Source organism: Ambystoma mexicanum, chromosome 4q (assembly GCF_040938575.1).
Source record: "Ambystoma mexicanum isolate Mex_15411 chromosome 4q, UKY_AmexF1_1, whole genome shotgun sequence".
Classification (NCBI taxonomy): domain Eukaryota; kingdom Metazoa; phylum Chordata; class Amphibia; order Caudata; family Ambystomatidae; genus Ambystoma; species Ambystoma mexicanum.
The window spans coordinates 1,174,124,782-1,174,148,744 of NC_090928.1; the positions used below are offsets into that span (position 1 = coordinate 1,174,124,782).

At 44.4% G+C, this 23,963-nt stretch overlaps 1 protein-coding gene across 1 annotated transcript in view; it reads left to right on the forward strand.

Moving 5' to 3' along the window:
* KIF6 (kinesin family member 6) overlaps positions 1-23,963 on the forward strand; it is a 2,002,255-nt gene that overhangs the window by 1,778,477 nt on the left and 199,815 nt on the right. Inside the window, exon 17 of the mRNA XM_069608751.1 lies at positions 19,448-19,532. Within this exon, the coding sequence (XP_069464852.1) occupies positions 19,448-19,532 (85 nt within the window). The remainder of the gene's footprint in view (positions 1-19,447; positions 19,533-23,963) is intronic.

Below are 23,963 nucleotides of genomic sequence, written 5' to 3' on the forward strand. Positions count from 1 at the left end.
GAGAATAGTTGATCTCCATTTTGCTAATACAAAGTGACTGAAAGCCTTACATGCTGGCCAATCTAATTTTTATTATAATACAGCAGATTTATATGGAGATTATTGTGATTGAAAGTGGATGCCTTTGTTGACTTGTAATAGTGAGATTCATATAGGCAGGTATAATTTCGTTTTGTATGATTCTATACCTACCATATTGTTGTGGGCTCCAGGGTAAAGCTGGAGACCTAGTTTTGATATTTCAACACTGCACTGTCTGTTCTTTGCCCTGAATTGTGCGGTGGAATTGTATAAACGGCAGGTGTTAAATTGGCATTTCACATCTATGTGAACCTAGCCATCAGTATATAAAATACACTTGTGAATGTTTAGGTTGGTGGATGAGTCTGACTGCTGCGTTTTCAATGGCTTGCAGGGGTCAAGGGTGCTGCTTAGCTGTCCAGTCAGAAAAGACTTACCATAATCTGGTTTGCACAGAACCAGTGCTTTATTGCAGTGCAGGATTAGTCCAGGGGAAGGACATGTCTGATCCTCCATACAATCACTTGAGGTATTTCCTCCTAAGGGATTTCCAACTTATAAGTAAGCAAATTGTAAAAACACATGGCAATTCTGTTATCCACTTTATTTCGAGTGACCACCCAGCTCGTATTGAGGGCCAATAGTCTTTTCCTTCCCTTGATTTGTGCAATATGGAGACCAACAGATGCAGCTTTAATCCATGGTAATCATGATGCAGACATGCATTGCCTGTTGTCCTCTTGCCCATTAGAGAAGATGTGCCAATGATGTGGTCCACTGCCTAAATTATACTATTTGCAACCATGCCTCAAATTCCAGCTTCCCTCAAATTGACCACATTATGTGATCCTGGGCAAATTACTTTACCAACTTCGAGCCTCATTATGAGTATGGTAGTATTTCTAAGGAAATACTGGCAAACCCATTTACTGATTTCATCACTCGCAGTTGGACAAAATCTGTCTGATTAGTAGTGGCAGGATGGCAGTGGGAATCCACTTTCTTTGAGTCTATAGCACTCCATGGTGGATTTGGAGGAATAACTGCACGTGGTACATACTGATCATAAAACATTCACAATTGTTGATTTGAGATTGTATCAATCCACATCAGGTGTGATATACCAAGTACTGCACTGATGACACAGTGAGAGTACACTTGGTGAGAGTGGCGATGAGCCCAACACCTCTGAGTGTGGTATAGACCAATGTCAGCGTTTCATATGGTCCTCCTATGTTAGATTGTGGATGATCATTATCAAGGTACACACCCACAAGCATATTCCCTGTGTAAATATGCTTTTTTGGGGTAGCATAGACAATCGTGTCTGACCAGGAGGTGAAGTCACACCTGCCAATTTCCTTTTTTAAAGTTTATGGTGGTGATATTGTTGGACTCTTCCAATTAATTGGCTAGTGTAGGCCTCAAACTCAGAGACAGTATTAATTTTTCTGAAATCTATTCCATTTAGCCACTGCCCATCAGGTTTTTGGGCAAGGCCAATGGGAGAGGCTCATTCACTTAAAGATCTTTCTATCACTCCCAGATTCAACGTTTCATAGGCCTCGTCTTGAATCACAGCACTGCATTTATCGGTTGTCCTTATATGATATTGAGTCAGTTTGTTTGTTATTAAAAGAAATCTTATAACTCCTTTCTTGTATCTTGTTCTTGTATGACTGATAATCATTTGAGAATTGTTGGTGTACCTTCCCCACAGATTCACTAAATTCTCTTGGTCTTCTACAATGTTGGTGATGTGTGATAGGTTGAGTTTCTTTTTCCAGAGGTTAATATCAGGCCTGAGCAAAGCGAGGGCTTCAGCCAGGGATCAGGGCTGTTTCTGGCCTAGCAGGCCCCCCCACATATGGTGATTGCTTTGTCCACGTTGCAAATAGTTAATATTCCCCCAAGGGAGAGGGCCAAAGTGCATATTGTCCCATGAAAAAAAGCTATCCGCAATCGAAATAGAAAAGGGACAACCCTTCTCTATTTCTATGGCAGTGGTCTGAGACCGGAAGGAGCTTTGGAGCCCTAGCAGGTTAGTGCAGTGGGGGCATTTGGGGGTGATGAGGAGGGAGCGGAGGGTTGGAGAGTCGGCAGTGGCCAAGGTACCGAGGTGCCAGAAATACATTATGGCACCCAGGTAGGGGCCTCAGTCGGGTGGCTGGTAAAACGCAAACGGTAACCTGGGAGTTCTCACCTTCGTTTCCCTCGAGCTGATTGTCTGAGTACACACCCCCAGGTGCAAATACACAGTTAACAAATTCATATGTTGCTTCTGTTCTTTATTTTGGCGAACAAGCTGATGGACTCAATAGTGTTGAGTGTCGGCTTGCCATGACTTCAGGTTTCCGTTTTGGGAGGTGTAACCAGTGGCTTTTTGTCATAATGTCTTGAACAAACAGTTTAGGGCTTGCATTTTCCTGTCCTTACCATTCTTCTCTGAACATACCCAGCACATCCCATGGATTTCTACCGTAAAACTGTTGTAACAGAACCTATTCTTTTGTTAATGTTGGGGTCGGACAATATCCATCACTATCCTATCTAAGGGAAAGTCAGCTATAGGCATTGGTGAACATGTCCCTTCTTGTTGCTGGCCTCATGACATATGTTACAGGATGAACAGTATTTGTTTATGCAGCTATATTTCCCAGATCAATAGAACATGCGCAGGGCATGATTTCGCTATTCCCAGATGTGCGTCTGCCAGGTGGGTGTGGGCCGGGGGCTCTAGAGTTTTTATGGGAATTATCTTATCAGTTTCCACCAACACATTTCATTGTTCCTATGCAGGATTTCAACCATTGTTTGAGCCACCCCTTCCCGTTCTTTGGAATTGCTCATCTTTAATGTGATTTAATGTGATTTTACTGTTTGCCATCACTTCCGCTGAGTGGGTGAATGAGCTCCAGACTTTGCCTCTGAAATATACTTAACTTGACTTCTCTAAGAAGAAAGTGACTTTTATGTGGAGACCAACTTTCCAACCATAGGCTCTGTCAAATTTCTATCACTCTCAGAACCTTCATCTTCCTGTTTTCTACCCTCCTCCTCATCCACATAAGGTGGAGAAGTCATTGCTCTGCCCGGACCCCAAGTGGGCTTTAAGTTACTATGTCCCTCGGGTGAGGGACATCAGGAAGGATGATCAGCTATTTGTTGGTTACAGTGAAGCCTGTGCAGATGGGGCTGTTACTAAAATGAATATACACTGTCCAGGTTGATTGTCCTCGGCATTTAAGATTGCTATGATCAGACGAGGGTGCATTCTACTAGATGCTGGGCAAGTACCTGGGCTTCGCCACACCTGTTTGCCAAGCGCTATTGTCAGGATTCCTTGTCATCTGGGGAATTATGCAATGTGCCAGAGTTTCCTGGTGCAGGTGGTGGTTTCTCGCGTTCCTTCCTCGTCAGGTTGCTGCTTTGGATGAGTTCTGTCAGAGGAAAGGATCCATTAGAAGAGCAAATGATAAGCCTCCCTGACATGTTCTTTCTTATTGATTAGTCCTTCCTCCAATGCCTTCTCAGCCATCGTCTCTTGATGGAAAGATTATTCACCTCTTGTACTTCTGTGGTCCCTCAGCGGTTGAGTGCTGCTCTGGTCATGGGGTGCTGCTAGCTCCATATATACTGCCGCTTTCGTCAGATCTGGTGTCATGGGTGTCGAAAATGCAGAGCATGAGCCGCACTGCATCACCAGGTGGCTCCTGGACACAGACTGGTTTGGCTTCAGTTTCATATTGTTTACGAGAGGTCCAATATGAAAGGAATGTGTGGAAGAGGGGGGGTAAGAGCACCCGGGAAAGTTTGGCTACCATGCTTAGGCTCGTTTCCTTGAGGTAGGTGCGTACTAGCAGCCTGTTGTAAGAACCCAATGGGGCAGTGCTCAGTGCCCCAGGCGAGGAGTTGCAGGAAGGTTGGGGATTCTTACAAAATTGGTGCTACCACCTTTTGACTCTTGTACAACTGTCCTATGCATACTTTATTTGCACTGACCCATCTGTAACCATGGTCCTCTCTGTAATTATTCTTGTACACTATTGTATATTGCAAATGTGTTCTGCCTTACCATGTATGTAACCCCAAGTAATTCAAGCGCCCAGCTACCTCAGGGATCGGTGCGTGATTCAAATAATAAACAAATACAAATAGTTCACATTGAATTGAATTTGTGGTCAGTTTGTTGGGTCTCAATTCACTAAAAGAGGCGAGTTTGTTGGTTTCATTTATGGCATTGGTTTTTTAATGTTACTGAAGGTGCCGACACGTGTTTCGACCACTTAGGGGTCTTTATCAAGGCAAGTGGGTTTATTTAATGTACTATGGTGATGTGTGGCCGTATTGCTTGGCATGGTACTGTGCACTGATTTGTGCTTCTTAGGGTGGCCGATGCCTCAATTAAACATTTGCTCGCTGGTCGGTAGTTTCAATGTGTCTCCACCTACCAAATGTCTCACTTGCTTTTGCTCTGACTAAGAATAAGTATATTTTAAAAGGTGGGAAAAGGTCTGCAACAGAAAACCTCTGTCTAGATTCAGTACACAAATGAGAACTTGGTATACAGTATTGCACATGTTATACACTTATAGGCTTTTTTACATTAGACTTTCACATTACGTTTTTTAACAAGTATCATTGCAACCACCAGAATAAAATAGAAAGCAAAACTGTCAACACTTTTTAAAAGCACAGCATAAATCAACAATTCCTATCTGCTTCTGCTTTAACAGGCCGTGCTTGCAATGCTGTCACACAAATTACTAATGCACAAATAGACAGAAATGATAATTCTGGCATAGCAAATGTTGTTCTAAAAGTCAAAATTTGAAGTGCTGAGAAGCTGCAAGTTTTGGGTGTCAGCAGCTGGCAGATAAGCCCCTAGAATAAGGTGCAGGAAAGCAACACAATGACCACTACATTCAGTACAGTGCTCTCGATTGATAGCCTGTGTGTGTAATATGGAAGCCTGTGCCAATATACATTTTTGTACATTTTTTCAAGCAAATGTTGAATATTTAAACTTAAATTCTTTTCTATACATATATAACTTTAGAGTAAAAATCCCTTTTTTCAGTACCCATATATGAATATTCTTAAAATATATCCTAATACTTAGTAGTTCCATCTTCTAAAGCACTTCTCATATCATTTAGAAAATGTGCACACATTTTTCTTACAATACAACAGTTGAGTATTTACATTTGCTTATTTTAATACATCGTAAATAATTACGGTTCAACATGTGTCCCTTTCTATTTATGTCTACACATTTTGTTTGTAAATGTATATATAGATTATATTATAGTGAACATGTTTTAGAGATATTTTGCACAAACAGTAACATTCTAAGCAGTGTACTATTTATAATTCAGATATCATCTTTTACCAACGTACTACAAAGGAAAGCTGTATAAGTAGTGATATGATGCACGTGTAGCTGTTTTCTGTTTTAAACTATGTACTCATTGTTATGAACTATTCTAAAATCCTAATCTCACATAAGTAGAAACGTAAGAGGGGGTCTAAATATGGGCAAATACGTAGAGTGATCTTATGTCTGATGCCATTACTTAAGTAATCATTGATGTCATTTGTAATGCTATTGGCAATGTCACCAGTGATGCCATCAGTGATGTCATAGATGATGTAATTCATATTGTCACCAGTGTTGTCATCAGTGAGGCCATTGATGATGTCATAGATGAAGCCATCCTTATTGCCACCAGTGATGTCATCAGTGATGTGGTCATAGGCCGCGCAACAATGGGCACAAAGTCAAGATGGCTTCAGCTGAATTTCAGGGGTGTTACAGCCCCCTGGCAGCAGTTTCACCGTGTCCGTGGGGCCGAGGGAGATTGACTGCTGCTGCGGCCTTCTCCGACAACCTTCCCGGCCCCTCTCGGCCGTCGCCGGGGCGGCAACGGGGGATGAAGGCCTTGGCTAGTGGTCTGGTAGTGTTCTAAAATGTACCGTGGCCAAGGCCATTGCTAGTCAACGTGTAGTGTTCTAAAATATACATTGGGCAAAGGCCACGGCCAGTGACACGGAAACAATCCATGGAATAACAAAACCCTTGAAATTCAATGAAAAAAACATTTGTTAAGGCAAAAGACATATTGCAACAAAATCCTGGAAATTCAGCTAAAGTTACTTAACTTTTCACCCAATGTTCCACAGCCTATGATCACAATGATGACCTCACAGATGACTTCACTGAACTCACATTTGCTAGTTCTCGCATTCGACCTGTGCTCATTCCATCTGATGGAATATATTACATTGGGCGTGTCACAGGTAGCATATTGTTTCAACAAAATGTGGTCCCCAGTTCTGGGATGAAATAGTTTGTCACCCTTGATGATGATATTGCAATTAGTGCAATGCAGGCATGGAAATGTGCATCGTCTTGTGATATGACTGTCATCATGTATCTTACTCATAGTATTCATTAAGAGATCTTTGAGATTACTGCTTCTCCTGTATGCAAACGTGGCTAGTATACTGAATGCTTCCTTATTCTTTTAATCACATGCCAAGATATGCCAATGTTTCTTGGCAGTCTGTGATCATCTGTGACTATGGGATAAGTAATTCTATGCCAGTAGGATCCATGACTTCTTTTTTAAATGGTGCTTAATTTTACAAAAACAATCCGCATTTAAATTGTACAATATGCTGTCAGTTTTAAACTGTGACCCTCCACACAAAAATGCATTGGGCTTTTTGGAAATGAAATCTCACTTGCATTCAGTTTCCAAAAGAAAATACAGTGCCATTCTAGTTAATACTGCACTTGTGTTGCTGTCAGATTAGCATCAGAAGAGGCTCAGAGACAAAATAGGGAACCTAACAAACTGGTTACTCAAGATAAACCAGCTGCAGAGTAAACTTGTAAAACAAGCTGATATAAAATGTTTGGAAAAAGAATTGTCCACTAGTAGTGAGGAATCACTAGGAATAGAGGAGCTAGTGGAAGAGCAGGCTATTGTGACGATTAGTGTCCACGGGAACACGAGTGAATGATAAAATGGTGTATGGTAATCATGATTATGATGAGCAGAAGAAACCAGAGCCACTTCCTGCTATGTCGTTCACTATCACAAGCCTTTTTGTATCAGAAAAAACCTTGACTAATCGCGGAAGACTCCTAGAATTATTTTATCTCGTTCCCACCCTACGAGTGCTGAGAAGAACCCACTTTGAGTATGTCGAACATTTAGAGGGGCAGTTCCACCAATGTCCAGGATACATTGCTACTCATCTGAGATCCTTAGGTTCACCTGTAAAAGGCAAATACTCATGGCTCATAGAGGGGACGGCTGTGATAGATGGAATTTAGGCGAGATGAATCATTTACGCACTGTATCAAAAGGGCAAAGGAGGAGTCTGGTTGTGAAATGTGCCAAGAGGGAGGAGGAGAGCTTACGCAGGGTAATTTGTTAAAATTATCAACAATAAAATTGTATAGGCAGAGCTGTGGTACAAGGATATCCTGGAATTTTATTACAAAAGTAAATTCGCACGAGTGCAGGAGAACAGTCGTTATGATAAGGTCAAATATTTTACTAGGGCGTGCTAGGACACCTTGGCTACGCACCGACAGGAAATGTTCATGTGGGTTCAGAATGCCCAGGAATCTTCTACATTTTTTGTTTTGTGTAAGAATAACATCTGACCTAGAAGAACATGGTTAAAATCACACTTTTTAAAGAATAAGGTGACTAATTCTGCGAAAGCAATGGTTTTAATAATGAACTCAACAGATGAGGCTTTTATGTTAGATCTTGCTTCATTTTGGAAAGAGTCACTGGAGGGGGGGGGGGATAAAGCTGTACACTGTAAAAGTATATACATTTTTTTTTTAAAGAGGATTTCATAATATGTTCATTTATGATGGAAGTTAATGGTATATACCGAATAAACATTGATTGACTTTGAGATCCTGTGATAGTAAGGTCTTATGCAACTCCACTACTACAATGAGGATATGATACAGACTTACCAGAGTAGAAGAAAGAAGCTACTAAGAAAGTGGTGGACACTAGTTACAGCTATACAACCTAAGGTGCAAGAGAAGGAAAAGAGGATGAAGAACATTGGGACTGGCTACTTGCTCTTTTGCCACCTGATGTGACGAATCCTACAGACGCCTCACTAAATCCCTGCCTAAGTCTCCTCCCGGGTGGCCAGGCAAAGGCAGGCACTTCCTGGTCCTGATCTTGGGGGCGGTGTTCTGCTGGGGGATCACCTGGGAGGAGAAAGGGCCCAAGGGAATGAGAGGACTCTGTGGAGTGAGACGCTGTAGTTGTCTTCCTCTAGGGAGGATATCTCCTCAATGCCAGAGTACGTAATGGCTTGCTGTAATAACCATCTTTTTGTTCCACAAAATAAACATATAAATATGGGTGAGAACAATCATCAAGTTCTAGGCATCAGGAGAAATAAAAACCCTTCCAAAATTCTGAAGACTTATAAAGCTAAACACATCCCTAACACCCAAAGGCACAGTGAAAGGACATCTGTGAATAATAATGGATTAAAAGAACTGCCATTACGTACTCTGGCATTGAGGAGATATCCTCCCTAGAGGAAGACAACTACAGCATCCCACTTCACGGAGTCCTCTCATTCCCTTGGGCCCTTTTATCGTCCCGGTAGCAAATGCTGTCATGAAAGCAAACCCTGATGGTGGTGTCTAAAAAAGTGACTGCTTCCAGGGAGCTTGTCAGTTTAACGTTGATAGGTGGATGGAATTCATTAAAACTCATGTGAACCTGTTCACTTGAAGTCGCGCCCAAAAGTATGTCATCAATGTAGCGGAAGTAGATTAGAAATGTCATGCAGCAGGTCTTTAGGTGCTTATGTTCCAGTTGTGCTATCAAAGGTTTGCTCATGAGGTCTCCTGAACGTACTGTCGGCCATTTAAGTGCCGAAAGCAGTTCAATTCCTGAAGGTAGATGCCACTATCAAATGAGAAACGGATGTGGGCCACTGTAAATAGTATACATTTGGCAATTGTATCTGCTGGTTTATCTTGCTCCTCCAGAAATTCCTTGCATGGTGCTATGCCACCCTGGTGGGGGGGATTTTAGTACAGAGCAACTCAGCATCCATAGTTGCCAAGATGGCTCCTTCTGGAAGGGGCCCAATAGCTCTAGTTTGAAAAGTAAATCTGTGGCGTTCTGCATGTGACTGGGTGTGTGGTCTTTACAGGGATTTCTACACATTTTCCATCGAGCCAGTTAAGTTTTTAGTTGGTGAAGCCAGAGCATGATGTAATGGGGTGTTGTGGGTGTCCTCCTTAATGCATTTTGGGGAGCAAGGATCATGCAGTGTTAGGTCACTTGGAATCAGTCATGTCGTTTTTATTTGTAGTTGCTTGATCAGTCCTTATCCGTTCTTTTGTGTTGGTTGGGCCCTCGTGTACTTTGGTTCATTATTCCTCATCTGCAATTTGCCAGTGTGATCCTTGTATGTAGTCAGTCGTATCCTTGTATGTAGTCGGTCTTATCCTTGTATGTAGTCGGTCTTATCCTTGTATGTAGTCGGTCTTAATCTTGTATGTAGTCGGTCTTATCCTTGTATGTGGTCAGTCGTGTTCATATTGAGTTCGGTCCTCCCGTTTGGCGGGTTTATATATAAGGATTGTATGGTCCTCCTTTTAAGCAGAGATACGTTGTACATTTTCTCAATTTTTCTAGTATGGTGGAGGTTGCTCTGTGTCTGAAAATATTACCAGTCAGGTTTTGTGTTAGTACCTGAAAGCGGGGTACAGTTATGTAACTTTTATTGAGATGTCGCAGAAAAGGCTTGGCTTCATAAGTAGATTTTCATCACATTTCTTGCGTTACGTATTTCAACTGATCAATCAGCAATGGATATACAGTCCCCGCCCCCATCTCATTTGGCTCTTTCTACGTGTCTGTCTATTGGCACCCTGCTCTTTTCATTCACCTCAGCTTCTCCCTTCTTCCACAAACTATAGTCTGGTGTACCCATGCCGAGTGCCGAATAGGCCACCTTTTTGGACATGCCTCACTGCCATAATACCAAATTGGCACAGTAGAAATGCATTTAACATAACATATAACACTCAATAAGCATCACATAAAACTGAGCATGCACCCCATTCAAAACTGAGCACGGGCCCCATTCAAAACTGAGCATGCGCCCCATTCAAAACTGAGCATGTGCCCCATTCAAAACTGAGCATGCGCCCCATTCAAAACTGAGCATGCACCCATTCAAAACTGAGCATGCGCACCCCATTCAAAACTGACCATGCGCCCCATTCAAAACTGAGCATGCGCCCCATTCAAAACTGAGCACGTGCCCCATTCAAAACTGAGCACATGCCCATTCAAAAATGAGCACATGCCCATTCAAAAATGAGCCCGCTCTCTGTTCAAAACTGAGCATTCGCTCCATTCAAAACTGAACATGCGTGCCATTCAAAACTGAGCATGTGTTACATTCAAAAGCTGAGAACACGCTTCATTCATAATCGACCCCGGGAGCCAAACATGAAACGGAACCCTGGCACTCCACATACAACTGAATGCAGGCGCCCTACCTGAAACCGAACACTCACCACACTAAAAACCAGACATGTCACACAAAACATCCGGAATTGCGCGTTTTCAAATGTTGGCTGGCGGAGTCGAGTGATAGATGTACTATGTGTAAATGGAGTACCATTGGACTTTTGGAGTATTCCGTCCAGTAATGTATGGACACAACGGATGTGTTAACAGACTTGCTGAATATTCAGACATCTTTGTATTCTGATGCTACATGCGAGCATTTTTCAGTTTTGACACTTGATCGCACAAGTACCAGGCAACAAACTAAAAAGGAAACTTGCCAGGGACAAAGTACCATGTTGAGGTTTTTATTTACATCTCTTTCATGAAGTTTTCTGACCTTGGACTATTGGTGTCGAAGGAATACACATTCTAGAGATTTCCCCCGAAGAATGTTCCGTCATTCATGATAAAAAGAACGGAAACATGTTGGGATATGGTTTTCAGAGACACTTGTTGAGGATTTTATGTTGTATTTTAGGTCTTTTGTGTTTGTAATTTGTGATATGTTTTGTGTCATGTACCAATGATAAGCACATATGGCAAACTTACACTTTGCGGTTCATAAGGGTCAGTGCGTGGGATGTGTTTTATACATTTTAAAAAAACTTTTCTGATGAAAATGATTTTTTATGAAATAACATTTTGAGGTTATGAATACATTAAACTGATTAGTGTCATTGAATTAAGACGTGTACCACGTCCATTATTTCAGGACGTGCAGTGCTCGAAGAATCAACCACCCTATTGGGCCAATGAGATATTCATGTGCAGATTGCATTATATCTACCTCATCTTTGTATCTATATAATTTGTCTACCCCTGACCGTGGAATTAGGTTGTTCTAACTAGGGGTTCCTCTCTTTTTCCTGTTTTATATATATACACAAAACAAAAGACACACCACACAACCCATATGACTTACACAAATCACAACACAGGACTTTGTGACTTTAGCAAATTTTATTCTTGACCATACGAAAGCATTTAAAAAAAAAAAAAAAGTATATTGAATGTGTTCTTTAAACCCAATCAAGCTCCATCAGTACAAGGAGCCATGGCAACACGGATTCTTGCAGCTAAGTGAAAATCACAACCAAGTCCAAACCACTTTCCTTTGGACTCTGTACAGTAGGACATGATGTCATCAAATCCATATCTGTAGTCATTGTATTGCATTTGTTTATAAAGCACCACATGGTGCAGGTGTCGGCTTCAAGGGGCTGGCAATGGATCAGCTCAAGCAATACATACATAACATTTCCAGAGGACAGACCCAGTAGAGCAGAAGCAATGCACTCAGGTCATGTGAAACGAGGGCTTATCGTTGCCTGTCCGTCTGCTTCATAGATGTTTGCAGTGGGTATCGGTTTAGAAGAGTCATTGGCACTGCACAGGGTCTGATCCATTCCTAGACAAAGAGAAATGCATGCTTAATGTTTCTCAATCACTCATCTAACAGTTACAGTGTTTAAAGAACTGTTCCCAAGCAGGGATGATCGTCCTCTTCTACCAACAGTTAATTTATTCTCTGGTCATCCAGTGAAAGGTTTTGAAAATGTTCACTGACTGTTTATTTCGCTAATTTACACATTTCCTGCCCTCTACATGCCTGGGTAGGTAGAGATGTGTAGGCTTTTTTTTGGAAGCAGTGTGCTTGCTTAGTCTAAGAAAATAAATTGCCAACAAACAGTTTGCTCCAGATATGGTAATTTAATCGTTAGATATGTCCTCTGGTTAACACGTGTTTCTGCCCCAGGCCTTTTTCAAACAAAACTGGACATTTGCCCAAAAGGTGAATAGATAGGAAATCTTGAAAGTTGCAATGACTGTTCTTGGTGAATCATTCATTACTGGGGAAATCCCTGTTCCTGTATACATCTGGCGCTAGAATCTCCTCACGGTCACGTTGTGGATAAACAAGCCCTTTCATTTTGACTACGGATGGCTCATCTTTTCTATAAACAGAGATCCTGTCAGGTGTTCTAAGTGCAGATTGCAGTCTCTTTGTCACCTGGCCCAAAGATCGTCCTTTAAAACAGGTACCTATAACCTTTGGTTCTCCGGATGTTTTGGACTGCAACTCCCATGATATCTGGCTGTTGACTATGCTGGTTAGGAATGATGCGAGTTGTAGTCCAAAACATCTAGAGAGCCAAAAAAGACCCCTGCTTTGGAGGAAGTGTTCTTATGCTCTGAATGTGTTAATTGCAGTGACAAGTTTTCTGCAAGAACTTCCCATGTCTAAAATGTCTAATTGAAATGTGTGTTTAAGAGAATGGTGGGCCAAAATGGTAGTTATGATAGTGCATTCATATCAATCATACCAAACCGTATGAAATGAAGAAGGCATCAAAAGCCAACATGTTGCAATTATTATTTCTCCAATTTGTGGAGTGGGCCAGTCGTCACAGTCCTTGTATGATGAAGGATCCATCTTTAACCGGTATGTAAGTTAGTCTTGTTTAACAGCATGAGACAGAAGCATGAGACAACATTTTGGGGGTGAAGTTGGAAAGGTATGATTTGGGGCCCAAACATTCTACTTGAATAAGAAAACAGTGTTATCAGCCATACCCCTACGTCCCGTCCCCTTTCCTCCATACTGTATGGGGCGTCCCTTGCTAGGGACGGGAAAACGGATCCTTTTTCACAAGAAATATGGTCTCCCCTTTAAATTTATATGTGCGCGGAGGCGCAACCCTGGGAACATGCGCTACCCTGATTCCGCCCACCGATGCTACTCCTCAGTCTTCTTTTCCGCAACAACGGGAGCGGACCTCTTTCACCTTGGGCTGTGTTTGAGGCCTTATCTTTTACTCGTAATACCACACTATGAATTCCCCAGGAATAACTTTTTCTCCCTTTTTTTCCATATAGCTGATTTCGTTAGAGTCTAAGTACTCTGTCCTCTGGTTCCACGCTCCTCCCCGGTGCATGCCGACAGCGGTGGGATTTAGCAGGTGTCCGGCCTGCAAGGGTTCCATCCACACCTCGGATCCACACGCACTCTGCCTCCAGTGCCTTGGTGAGGACCACAGCTGGGACGGCTGCTCAGCGTGCAACTTGATCTCCCCGCACTTGCTGAAGAACCGCTTGGCCAGGTGGAGGGAGCTCTTCTCGAGATCGCCACCAGAGCACATCAAGGAGTACGTCAAGAGGAAGACCAGTCCTAAGGTAGGTGCCCTGTTCTCTGCACCCGCAAGGGCGATTCCTTCCCCGGGAAGCGTCCAAGCAGGAGGGGCCCTTCCAGGCCCTACAACCAGCAAGGAGACCGAGGCTCTACGAGCTACCAGCCACACGGCTGAGGGGTCAAAAGATTCTCCTGGTCCTGCAGCTGTAGGGCCGCAAGGCTCTGGTACCGGGGATCTCCTTGAGGGTCTTAGCTCTAACACCGGCCATGAACACAGTTCCAGCACTACCGCAGGCATGGCTCAGGACACTCCGCTGCAGGGAAGGTACAAGCCTTCGCAGTCAAGCAAGCAGGCGGAGACTGGCCCCATTATGGCAGTCATCACGCAGCAAGCACATGGCGTGGTAGCAGACAAAATGGCCTCCAGGCCAGAAAAAATGGTGCTGCATCCTGAACCTCTCCATTCTAGTGCGCAAGCATCGGAACACCCACCGAGATGGGATTGGTCTACACCGGTCACTTGATCCACAGCATACCCAATTTCTTTTCACGCAGGGGTGATGCACAGACCCCAGCTACCTGAGACAAGGGGCGGCTAGAGCTCAACAACAGGTGCAAGTCCAGGGCCACGCACCCATGCAAGTAACCTCCTCACCAGCATGCAAGGACAGGTTCTTTGAGATGTTTGTCACGCTCATGAGGTCTCCTGAACTGGCGACCATACTTAGGGGGGTCATCCAAGACACGCTCCCTCTGGCATCCATTCAACCACCTGCAGTTGTTCATACACAGATACCAGCGCAGGTCCAGGTTCTCGTGATACCCCAGGCACGGATCGTCATGGTGGCTCCACCCCCTGAGCATTCCCAGGCACAGCCTCCAACCCTGCCCATCGTCACGCAACAACTGCCCGCAGCACCCTCCAGCAGGCCCTGATCTGGGGGACACGGACGACGAGGAAGATCAAGAGACCGCCTCTTGCTAAGGCTTTCCATGAAAGACTGGCTGTTATGGCAGAATACTTGGGGGATCCGGCTGCCACAGGCTGAGCAACCAGAGGAGGGGGTCTTGGTTGAGGTGCTTACCATCCGGTCAACCACGAAAACAGGCATCCTGTTGAGAAAGATGTTGAGTCATTGGCAAAGGAGGGCTGGGTGAAAACGCACTCTAGGCAGCCTACAAACAAGCGCCTGGATGCCAAATATCGGCAGGCAGAGGGGGACTCCCTTGTGCTGTCGGTGCACCTGCAACCTCACTCTTCGGTTAAAGCATCAGCCTCTATGTATTCTAAGTCACAATCCTCCACTGCTACACCTACTTCATCCCCTCCTAGGCAAGGAAGCACAACTTCTAGAGGCCTATGCCACAAAGATATACTCTAATGCTAATCGGCACTTGCAGCAGGCTAATGCAGACGCCATGCTAGCTGCAGTAAACAAAAAGCTATGGCGCGAGATTGCAGATTTCCTTCCTGAGCTTCCGGCCCACAGTCAGTCGCGATTCAAGGTTGGCCTGGCCGAGGCTAAAATAGTAGCCCAGGACATCATGGAGTCGACAGTGGCACATATAGACACATAGGCAGGGCTATTCTGTTGCCACCGACATGAGGGTGACAGCTTGGATTAAGGCAACTAACTTTAACCCTGACGTGCAGGAACGCATTCTCGACCTGCCATTCGAGGGGGAGGGGGTACTTATTTCTTTCAACGACAGATGAGTAGGTTGATAAAAAGAAAAACAGCTCCCAAACAGCTATGTCCCTGCCAATTTGAACTAGGTTTGCGCCCAAGACCTATAGGCAGAGTAACCCACACTCTGACAGAGGTCGTACCTTTGGTGGCTTCAGGGGCTTTCAAGAGTGCCGCTCCAGGCAGCCGGACAGGTCACCCAGCCAGCACTGACGCAAGCAGCACAAATTGCAGCACAAGGGATTCTTCCAGTCCCACTCCCAGGCAACCAGGCTCAGAAGAAACAGTGACAGTGCCATCCAGATCCACAGTTCTCCGGTGGGGGGCAGATTTGCCCTTCACATTCATTCCTGGTGGGCAAGGTTCACAGACCAATGGATTCACTCGGTGGTTAACTCGGGCTTCCGCCTACCGATGGCTCCATTTCCTCTTTCCTCCCCCACACTCCCACAGATTGGGATGGCAACTCTTCTGGCAGAGATCTGCTTGCTCATGGCGAGTCTGGCAGTGGAGGAGATTCCAGCCTAACAGCGAGGCATGGGCTTCTATTCCTGTATCTTTGCCATACAGAAAAAGAACAAGGCTGGCCTGAGAGTTGTACTGGACCTTTCAACCTTGAACCTTTCCCTTCCCCTTCAAAAGTTCAAGATGGTTATGCAAGCTCTGACAGCAGGGACAATGTGTTGGGGAGACTGGATGTGCTCCATGGATCTGAAAGATGCTTAACTGCACATCCCAATTTGGGAACCCTATCGTTCCTTCCTCTGGTTCAGGTTAATGAATGTTGTTGCAGCCCTGCTCAGGGCGGAAGGCCACCACCTTTATCCATACCTCGACAACTGGATTGTCCTAGCATAGTCCTCCGAGGGAGTACAGTGCACTTCAGCCAGTCTAATGCACATGCTATTTGAATTGGGGTTCTCTATCAACCTCAGGAAATCCAAGTTGCTTCCCACGCAGTCCTTGGCCTTCTTGGGGCTAATTTGGGATACGAGGGTGGAGAAGATCTTCCCCTCGGAAGACAAGATCTCGGCAATCAAGAGGTCCACTGGCCATTTCCTCAGTAACATCAGTATGGTGGTACCAACACCTGCTTGGAATGATGGCGGCTTGCCTCCTGGTGGTGCTGCATAAAAGTATCAGAACGAGGAGGCTTCAGCTACATTTCTCAGATTCTTGGAAACAGGAAACGGGTCTCTAAGCGGCTCTAGTCAGCACACGGTATCATCTGCGCCAGGATCTCTCATGGTGGAGGACAGAGGCCAACCTGTTATTGGGCAGGCCCTTCAGACAGCCACTACCCGAGGTCAACATTACCACAGACGAATGCCTGGAGGGGTGGGGGGGCTACCCTGGGCAACCACAGTGTCCACGGAATCTGGTCAAATCAGGAACAAATGGAGCAAATCAACTAGCTAGAGATGAAGGCCACTGCGCTTGCTGTCAAAGCATTCCTCCCCATTACAGGCAACAAGTCGGTTTGCATTCAGACAGACAGCTCCACATGCATGCATTACATCAACAAGCAGGAGGCACCATGTCCCCACTCCCACTGGAGGCTGTCCATCGACATGTGGGAATGGGCACTATCTAACAACATTTACCTCTCAGCAGTCCACCTTCCAACCTGGAGGCAGACAGATACAGCAGGCTGGGGGTTGACAACTACGAGTGGTGTTTAAACAAGGATGTCCTGAGGGAAGTCTTCATCATGTGGGGCCCTCCTCAGATAGAGCTGTTCGCCACCAAGAGCAACAGGTGATGTCACCAGTTTGCGTCCTGGATGGGGCAAGGCAGGGGCTCTCTGGGGGACGTGTTGCAGATTCAGTGGAAAAACATGAATGCATACACTTTCCCTCCTATTCTGTCAATTCACAGGGTCATTGCAAGGTCAAGGATTCATGGAGGCTTTGTCTCATCTTAATAACGCTGCAGTGGTCAGCCAGAACGTGGTTCTCAGAACTCCTCCGGCTGTCGGGTCAATCGTCAGTCCTTCTTCCACTAGGACCAGCCCCCCTACTATCACAGCAGGGCGGCACAGTAGTACACCCCGCTCTGCAGAAGATAGCCCTAGCAGCCTGGTTCCTGAACACATCACCCTAAGACATATGCACTTGTCACAGGACAACTTGGCTCTCATTCATGGGGTAAGAAGCAGCTCCACCAGGAGTCAATCCAAAAGCAAATGGTTCCATGTAATAATGTCGCCACTAAAATCTCGCCATGCAAAAATATCGCCGAAAAATGGCCGTTTTTCGTGGCGACATTATTGCATGGAACATGCGGGGGACACGCCCGCAGCCCCCAAACATTTTTTTTTTTATAATTTTATTTTTATTTTTTTTGCCCCTGTCCCCATATATATGTTCACCCATATAATATCGCTGCGACCTTTTCCCAGCGATATTATTTATGGCGACGATATATATGGGGATAATATTACCTGATACAAAACCAAATGGACCAGGTTCTGTCACTGGTTCAAAGCAAATGGTGTAGACCCTCTGGCATGCACAGTAGACCAGGTGCTGACTTTTTCCGCACATCTGGCACATTCAGGGGTGCAGGTAGACCACTGTCAATACCTACCTGGCAGCCATAGGAGCTTACAGAAACTCAGGAATTAAACTCTTCTCCTCCTCAAATCCGGTGGTCAAATAGCACTTGGCGGGTCTGACCAGACCGTATCCCCCCATCAATCGCACTGGCCCACAAGCCTTTTCGAGCCCATGGCATCAGCAGATATCAGGCTGGTTACTATAAAGGCTGCTCTACTGGTTGGCCTGACAGCGCGCAGGATCAGTGAGATACAGGCGCTAGTGGCTTCAGAGCCGTATACCACATTTCACCGGGACACACCCTTCATTTCTCCCAGAGGTTGTGTCATCTTTTCACCTCAATGAGGAGATAGTACTTCCAACATTCGTTGCAGATCCAAAGGACGAGGCACAGAAGGTGTTGCACTGTCTCGATGTCAGACGTGCTTTAAGATTTTACCTGGACAGGACTAAACGCTTCTGCAAATCATATGCCCTGTCCATCGCTTTTGGCGGGTCAAAACCAGGCTGTCAAGCGTCCAAGACTTCAATAGCTAGTTGTATGGTGATTGCCATCAATGAAACTTATGAGGGGCAGCACATGTCTTTGCCAGCAAACATGCACTCCCACGCCATCAGAGCCAAGGCCACGGCTGTGGCCTTCCAAAGACACGTTCCATGGCACACGATCAGCAAGGTGGCTATTTGGGCTTCCCAATTGGCCTATTGGAAAACATGTTTTCTTAGAGGGGCAACTCTCTTCCCCACTGTTGCATTCAGTTTTAACCGCCCAGACAGTATGGAGGAAAGGGGAAGGGACGTAGGAGTAATTATATGTTACTCACTGTAGTGACTAACGTACTCCTAGTCCATAGTGCCCTTTCCTCCATATGTCCCACCATCCTCCACCTTAATAAACCTGTGTCATTAGGCAATTGTAATATAGCCGACACGTCAAATGGGACTGAGGAGTGGTGCCGTTTGGTGGAGTCAGGGGAGCGCGTGCTCCCAGGGTTGCGCCCCCACGCGCATATACATTTAAAGGGGAAGACGATGTTTCTGGTGAAAAGGTTTTGTTTCCCGTCCCCAGCGATGGACGACCCATACAGAATGGAGGAAAGGGGTCTATAGCCTAGGAGTATGTTAGTCACTACGGTGAGTAACATATAATTTGTTTAGGCATGTACATATATATTTGAGAGAGAGCGGCAGTTATCCCAGTAACCTCTGTTCCTAGGTTATAGAAAATCCTGGGCAAAACCTTTATTTTTGGCCTTACACCATACACCCCTGGGGCGGAGCGTATGGTGAGCGCTCAAAGCATCAGCATGGATGAGAGGGGGGTAAGGTTGTCATAGAGATGGTAACCACTGCAGCATAGGTTTTCATGAGGTCTTATTACAGGACTCCTACTACCGCTGCTGAGTTGTAAGATTGCTTTCGAAATCCTTCTTATCTGCGGGTTATCTTTCTTTCTAGGGGTTGCCGGTGCTTCCATCAATACAAATGAATTGGATCCAATTGAAGAAAATCTCCGATCGCAAATGGAAGAGGAGAAAAAGAAGTTAGTTTTCTTATGGTTGAAGCATTATTTAATCACTGACTTTTGCAACACAATGTACAATAACCATTGCAATGAAAGGGAAGCTAATTTGGATACAGAGGCGGGGGCGCATGTTTGTCCTTGAAACTAGTAAACATTTGCGATTAGATCCTCGATGTTTGCACAGGTTATATAACCAGAAGTCCACTTATCTCAATTTAGTTTAGTTTAGTTTATTATTTGTCTAGCGCAACCTAACCCGGAGGTATCTGGGCACTTAGAAGTAGAGCCTTTGTGGCCAGTTACAGTACATTCCCTTCCCCCTTTCCATATTCTGTAAAAGAATCCCAAACCCTAATCTGGAAAAGACCCTCCAGCGTTTAGCCTCTGGGTAGGATCAATTCATGTGTCAAGAAGTGCATGATTGTAGTTTGGTTTTGACTATGTGGAAAGATTTACCCGAAACCATGACCGGACAGTGAGCATCTTGCACTCTACATTACATGGCACTCTGCTTCATTTTTTCTCATCCACAATAACATAACTGATGTTATTTGTGACACACACATTCACCCTTGATATACACCGTTAAGGAGTATGTTGGCACTGTAGACATATAATGGATGTATATTGTTAGACAAGACAACAATGCTCATTTTTTCAAACCCTGAACACAAAAGGGCTGAGTCGGCCTGCCAAGAGTCAAAACTGGCACAATGACGCCAATCACAGATGCCTGTGGGTGCATAGTCCACCGAGCCGCATATGCGGGTACACCACGTCACATGTGGATGGATCGTTGCCATGATTTCAGAACGTTCATCATAATTTCACACTGGTCTTTCTCCATTGTTACTTAACCTGCTGATTATTCAACTCAAAATGGTAAATGCACAAAATGAAATGAATACATTGTCTGTGTGAAATGTGGCTTGCATCACCTACTGTATATCTATCTAGGTGGTGGAAGTTACTATTATTCCTCTGAGCACTCCTCAATATTTCTGCAGACTGATTTGCTGGCCGCCTTCATTGACATGATTATTTAGAAGTCCAATAGAACCAAATTGCTTCACGTAGTTAGATCGGGGCTCTCCATATTATTTTTTGACTTCATCTCCCATCAGTCCTAGCCATCGTAGTTAATTGGTGAGGGACCATAGGTCTTGCGATAAGTGATGGGTCTGGCATGATACGAAATGAAGGACTCCTGATAATTAGGTTTTGTAGCAAGCCTTGTAATGTTCTTCAACCCAGAGGGACATACAGCAAGAGGAGGACATGTAGATAAGCACAAAGAGAGCGGGTTCCTGGGATGGGTGCGCAGTGGTGGGAAACTGGTGCAAGTCAAGGGGTTCATTTGACATTAACACATGAGTGAAGACCTTGGCACCGACAGGTCATTGACATCGTGAAAAGGAATTAGTTCAATGCTTTCAAGGTAGTCTGAGCATAATGGTAGCAGATCCACTGGAGATGGAAGCGAGAAGGGAGCAGGCCATGGGATCCTCTAGAAAGGACTGTGGAGCAAGGGCTTTGAGGTCAGTGATGGAATCTTTTGAGACTGACATTGGCAATTAACCTTCACTCCACACCATCCTTAGAGAAGCCATTGATGATGTTGCGGCTGTCACTGACCAAGCGGCACAGCTTTTGCACTCCACAGAAGGTGCTGCACCCACGCCTTGAGGGAGTGCCTTCCTGATCCACAAACACATCCTTATTCATCATCATCAGCTTTTAATATCAATGCAAACAAATAACTAATACATACAGTTAGAGAAAAATCATCTAAGCAAAAATCAGTTCTTCAAATCAACTTAGTTTCTTAAATAGTTTTGCGAACCCTTTCTTAACGGATGTGATGTTAGATCTGAAATCCACATACCACATTTAAAAAAAATAAGTGATCTACATATTGTTAGCACAAGGCAATGAATCAACAATTTACTACACTAAGATGATAAAAAGTTAAATCTAAAACAATAAACAGCATAATAGTTTCGATCAGTTAAAATACTCACATCTTTTTATGTAGACTCCCCATTACTACACAGCACATAGACCTTCTAAACGATGCTCTATGAATATATTTGGCAATAAAGTGTAACATTTCAAAATCCTCCCGTTTTGTACAGAATTCCAGTGCTTCAGACACCCTCCTAATACCTTTTAGCCTGTAAATTGGCAATAAATACATTGCCCTTGTCAAGGGTTTTGACCCATGTTGAATCAATAGACTGGGTAGATGTGGGGATGAGCTGTCGCCGCCCATTATTCTATCCCAGAACAAACTAAATCAATAGACTGGGTGGATGTGGGAATGAGCTATCGCCACCCACATTCACGCCAGAATAGGAGAACTGCGCAGTTGGCACAAGACCACTCCAAAGATACAACCTTCTTGTGGGGGGTTCCACATCACCACTCTACTGTAAGGATGCCATCAAAACAATGTTAAGCAAGGGTCCTATACTATCAAGCAAAAGACCACTCTATTGAAATGCAGTAATTCAAGACAACTAAAAAATGGATGCAGTACCGACAAATTCCCCAAGGTGGCGCTAGCGGTCTAAACTCTGACAGGGAAACTGTATTTAGGAGTTGCAAGAGGGGCAGGGACTTCAAAGTTTGTTGGTTAATTGAAAATCTAGCCACCTGCTGTTCCCAGAGGCCAAGAGGCTGAGAACTCTTAACACCCCAGAGACTCACCACAGGAGGCAGGATATCACATGGCCCTTCTGAGTGAGAGGGAGGGGGTTTCCCCTTCAGCCTGGAGGAGAGAGACAATAGCCCCTTTCTGTTGAATGGGATATGTTAATTTTGAGTGTTTCCTGTCAACAGCCCCCTGCCAGCAAGGAGAGACATGTGATCACTGACCCACCCAGACTCCTGGAGGCGAACCCAAACACTTTGGGGAGTTGAATTGCAACAAATATATATTTTATAGAAACAGTGATAATTTATTGTAACCAAATGACAGGAATGTACAACTTTGAGAGTCTTAGTTTGAAAAATGCCCTCACGATTTGAGTCCAAACTCCAATTTGTACCATGTTCTGGGGCAAAACCCCGCTAATTATGATTATTGTAGACAATGTGTTTAAGCTAGAGACCTGGAAAGTTACTGGGATATATGTGGAAGGGAAATGTACCTTTGTATAATTTGTGATGAAAAACCAATGTTGCAAAACCCACTAAAATCGAAAATAAGTTGCGTTTTTTGAATGCAAGCTCCTAGAAACGCCAGAGTCGGGACAGGGACTATTTTTAGTAATATATGATGTGTGTATGTGATGTCAAACAACTGTGTACCTGGGAAATATGTATTTGGATCAGGAATAGGTTTGTGTGCACATTGACCAGGGGAGTGTCATTTCTGCAGGTCATAAAAATGACATCACTCTGACACACTATCCCTTCCCAAATCGGGGACCAAAGAATCTATTGACCTATCAAATCAAGAGAGGGGCAGGCTCAGTTATGCCACGCACGCACCCACTTCCAAAACACATAAAAAGAGACTGCTGGGACAGGTAGAGACATTGAATTACATTTTCTGTGGGACGCTCTGCCGGGAGACTCCAGACTTCACATCCATCAATCTCCAAAGACCAGAACTTTACTTCAGAACTTAAAGCAAGGGCCTAAAACCACAAACTGAGAACTCTTCTCAGCAGGCCTCAGCATACTTAAAATAATTTGCAAACTATTCCACAGCCGGGCGAGCTGTTTGAATTCTTTGCCAAGAAAAATTGCCAGAGATCCAGAGAGACCCAGACCGCTGTGAGCAGAACCGGTGCCTGATTGACCCGCCGAGCATAGAGAACCGAAGTCCAGTCCAGTTGACCAGATCCGTGACAAGGCCCATTCATTTCAAAATTAGGAGTGAGTATCCGCCAGAACTGTGCAGAACCCAATCTCTTAGTTAAAATAATCTAATTCAAGCTATTTTAACCTAATTAGAACAGCCTCCTAGAAATCGTGTCATCTGTCATTTTTTAAATCTGCACAACTGTCACCTGTCAACTGAAAGCTTAGAATCTAGGCTTTCCAACAAACCTATACTTTTTCCGTAATCGCGAGACACACACTCGCAAAATTTACCGCGATTTGCGATTTGGCCCAATTTCTTTATCTGTAGAAATCAGCAGCTTTTTGCTTCTCTTTGCTAAAATTCGTTTGCAATCTGCTAATCATTCATAGAGTATTGTTAAAGTGAGCCTGAACTAATATAAAGTAGCCATCACCTACCCTGAACCTCTAGAGGGAATTAAAAGCAATGTTAGCACCTTTTCACTTCCTTGCAAACCACATTAAAGTAATTCGCCTGCGTTTCAAACCTCTACCTGTTTTCCTCTAAGCTTGCTGGGGGGGAACTGCATTTCGTATTGCATTTTGTTGGGATTCTTGAAGACTGTGTGCTCTCCTTCCATTTCTTACATTGCATGG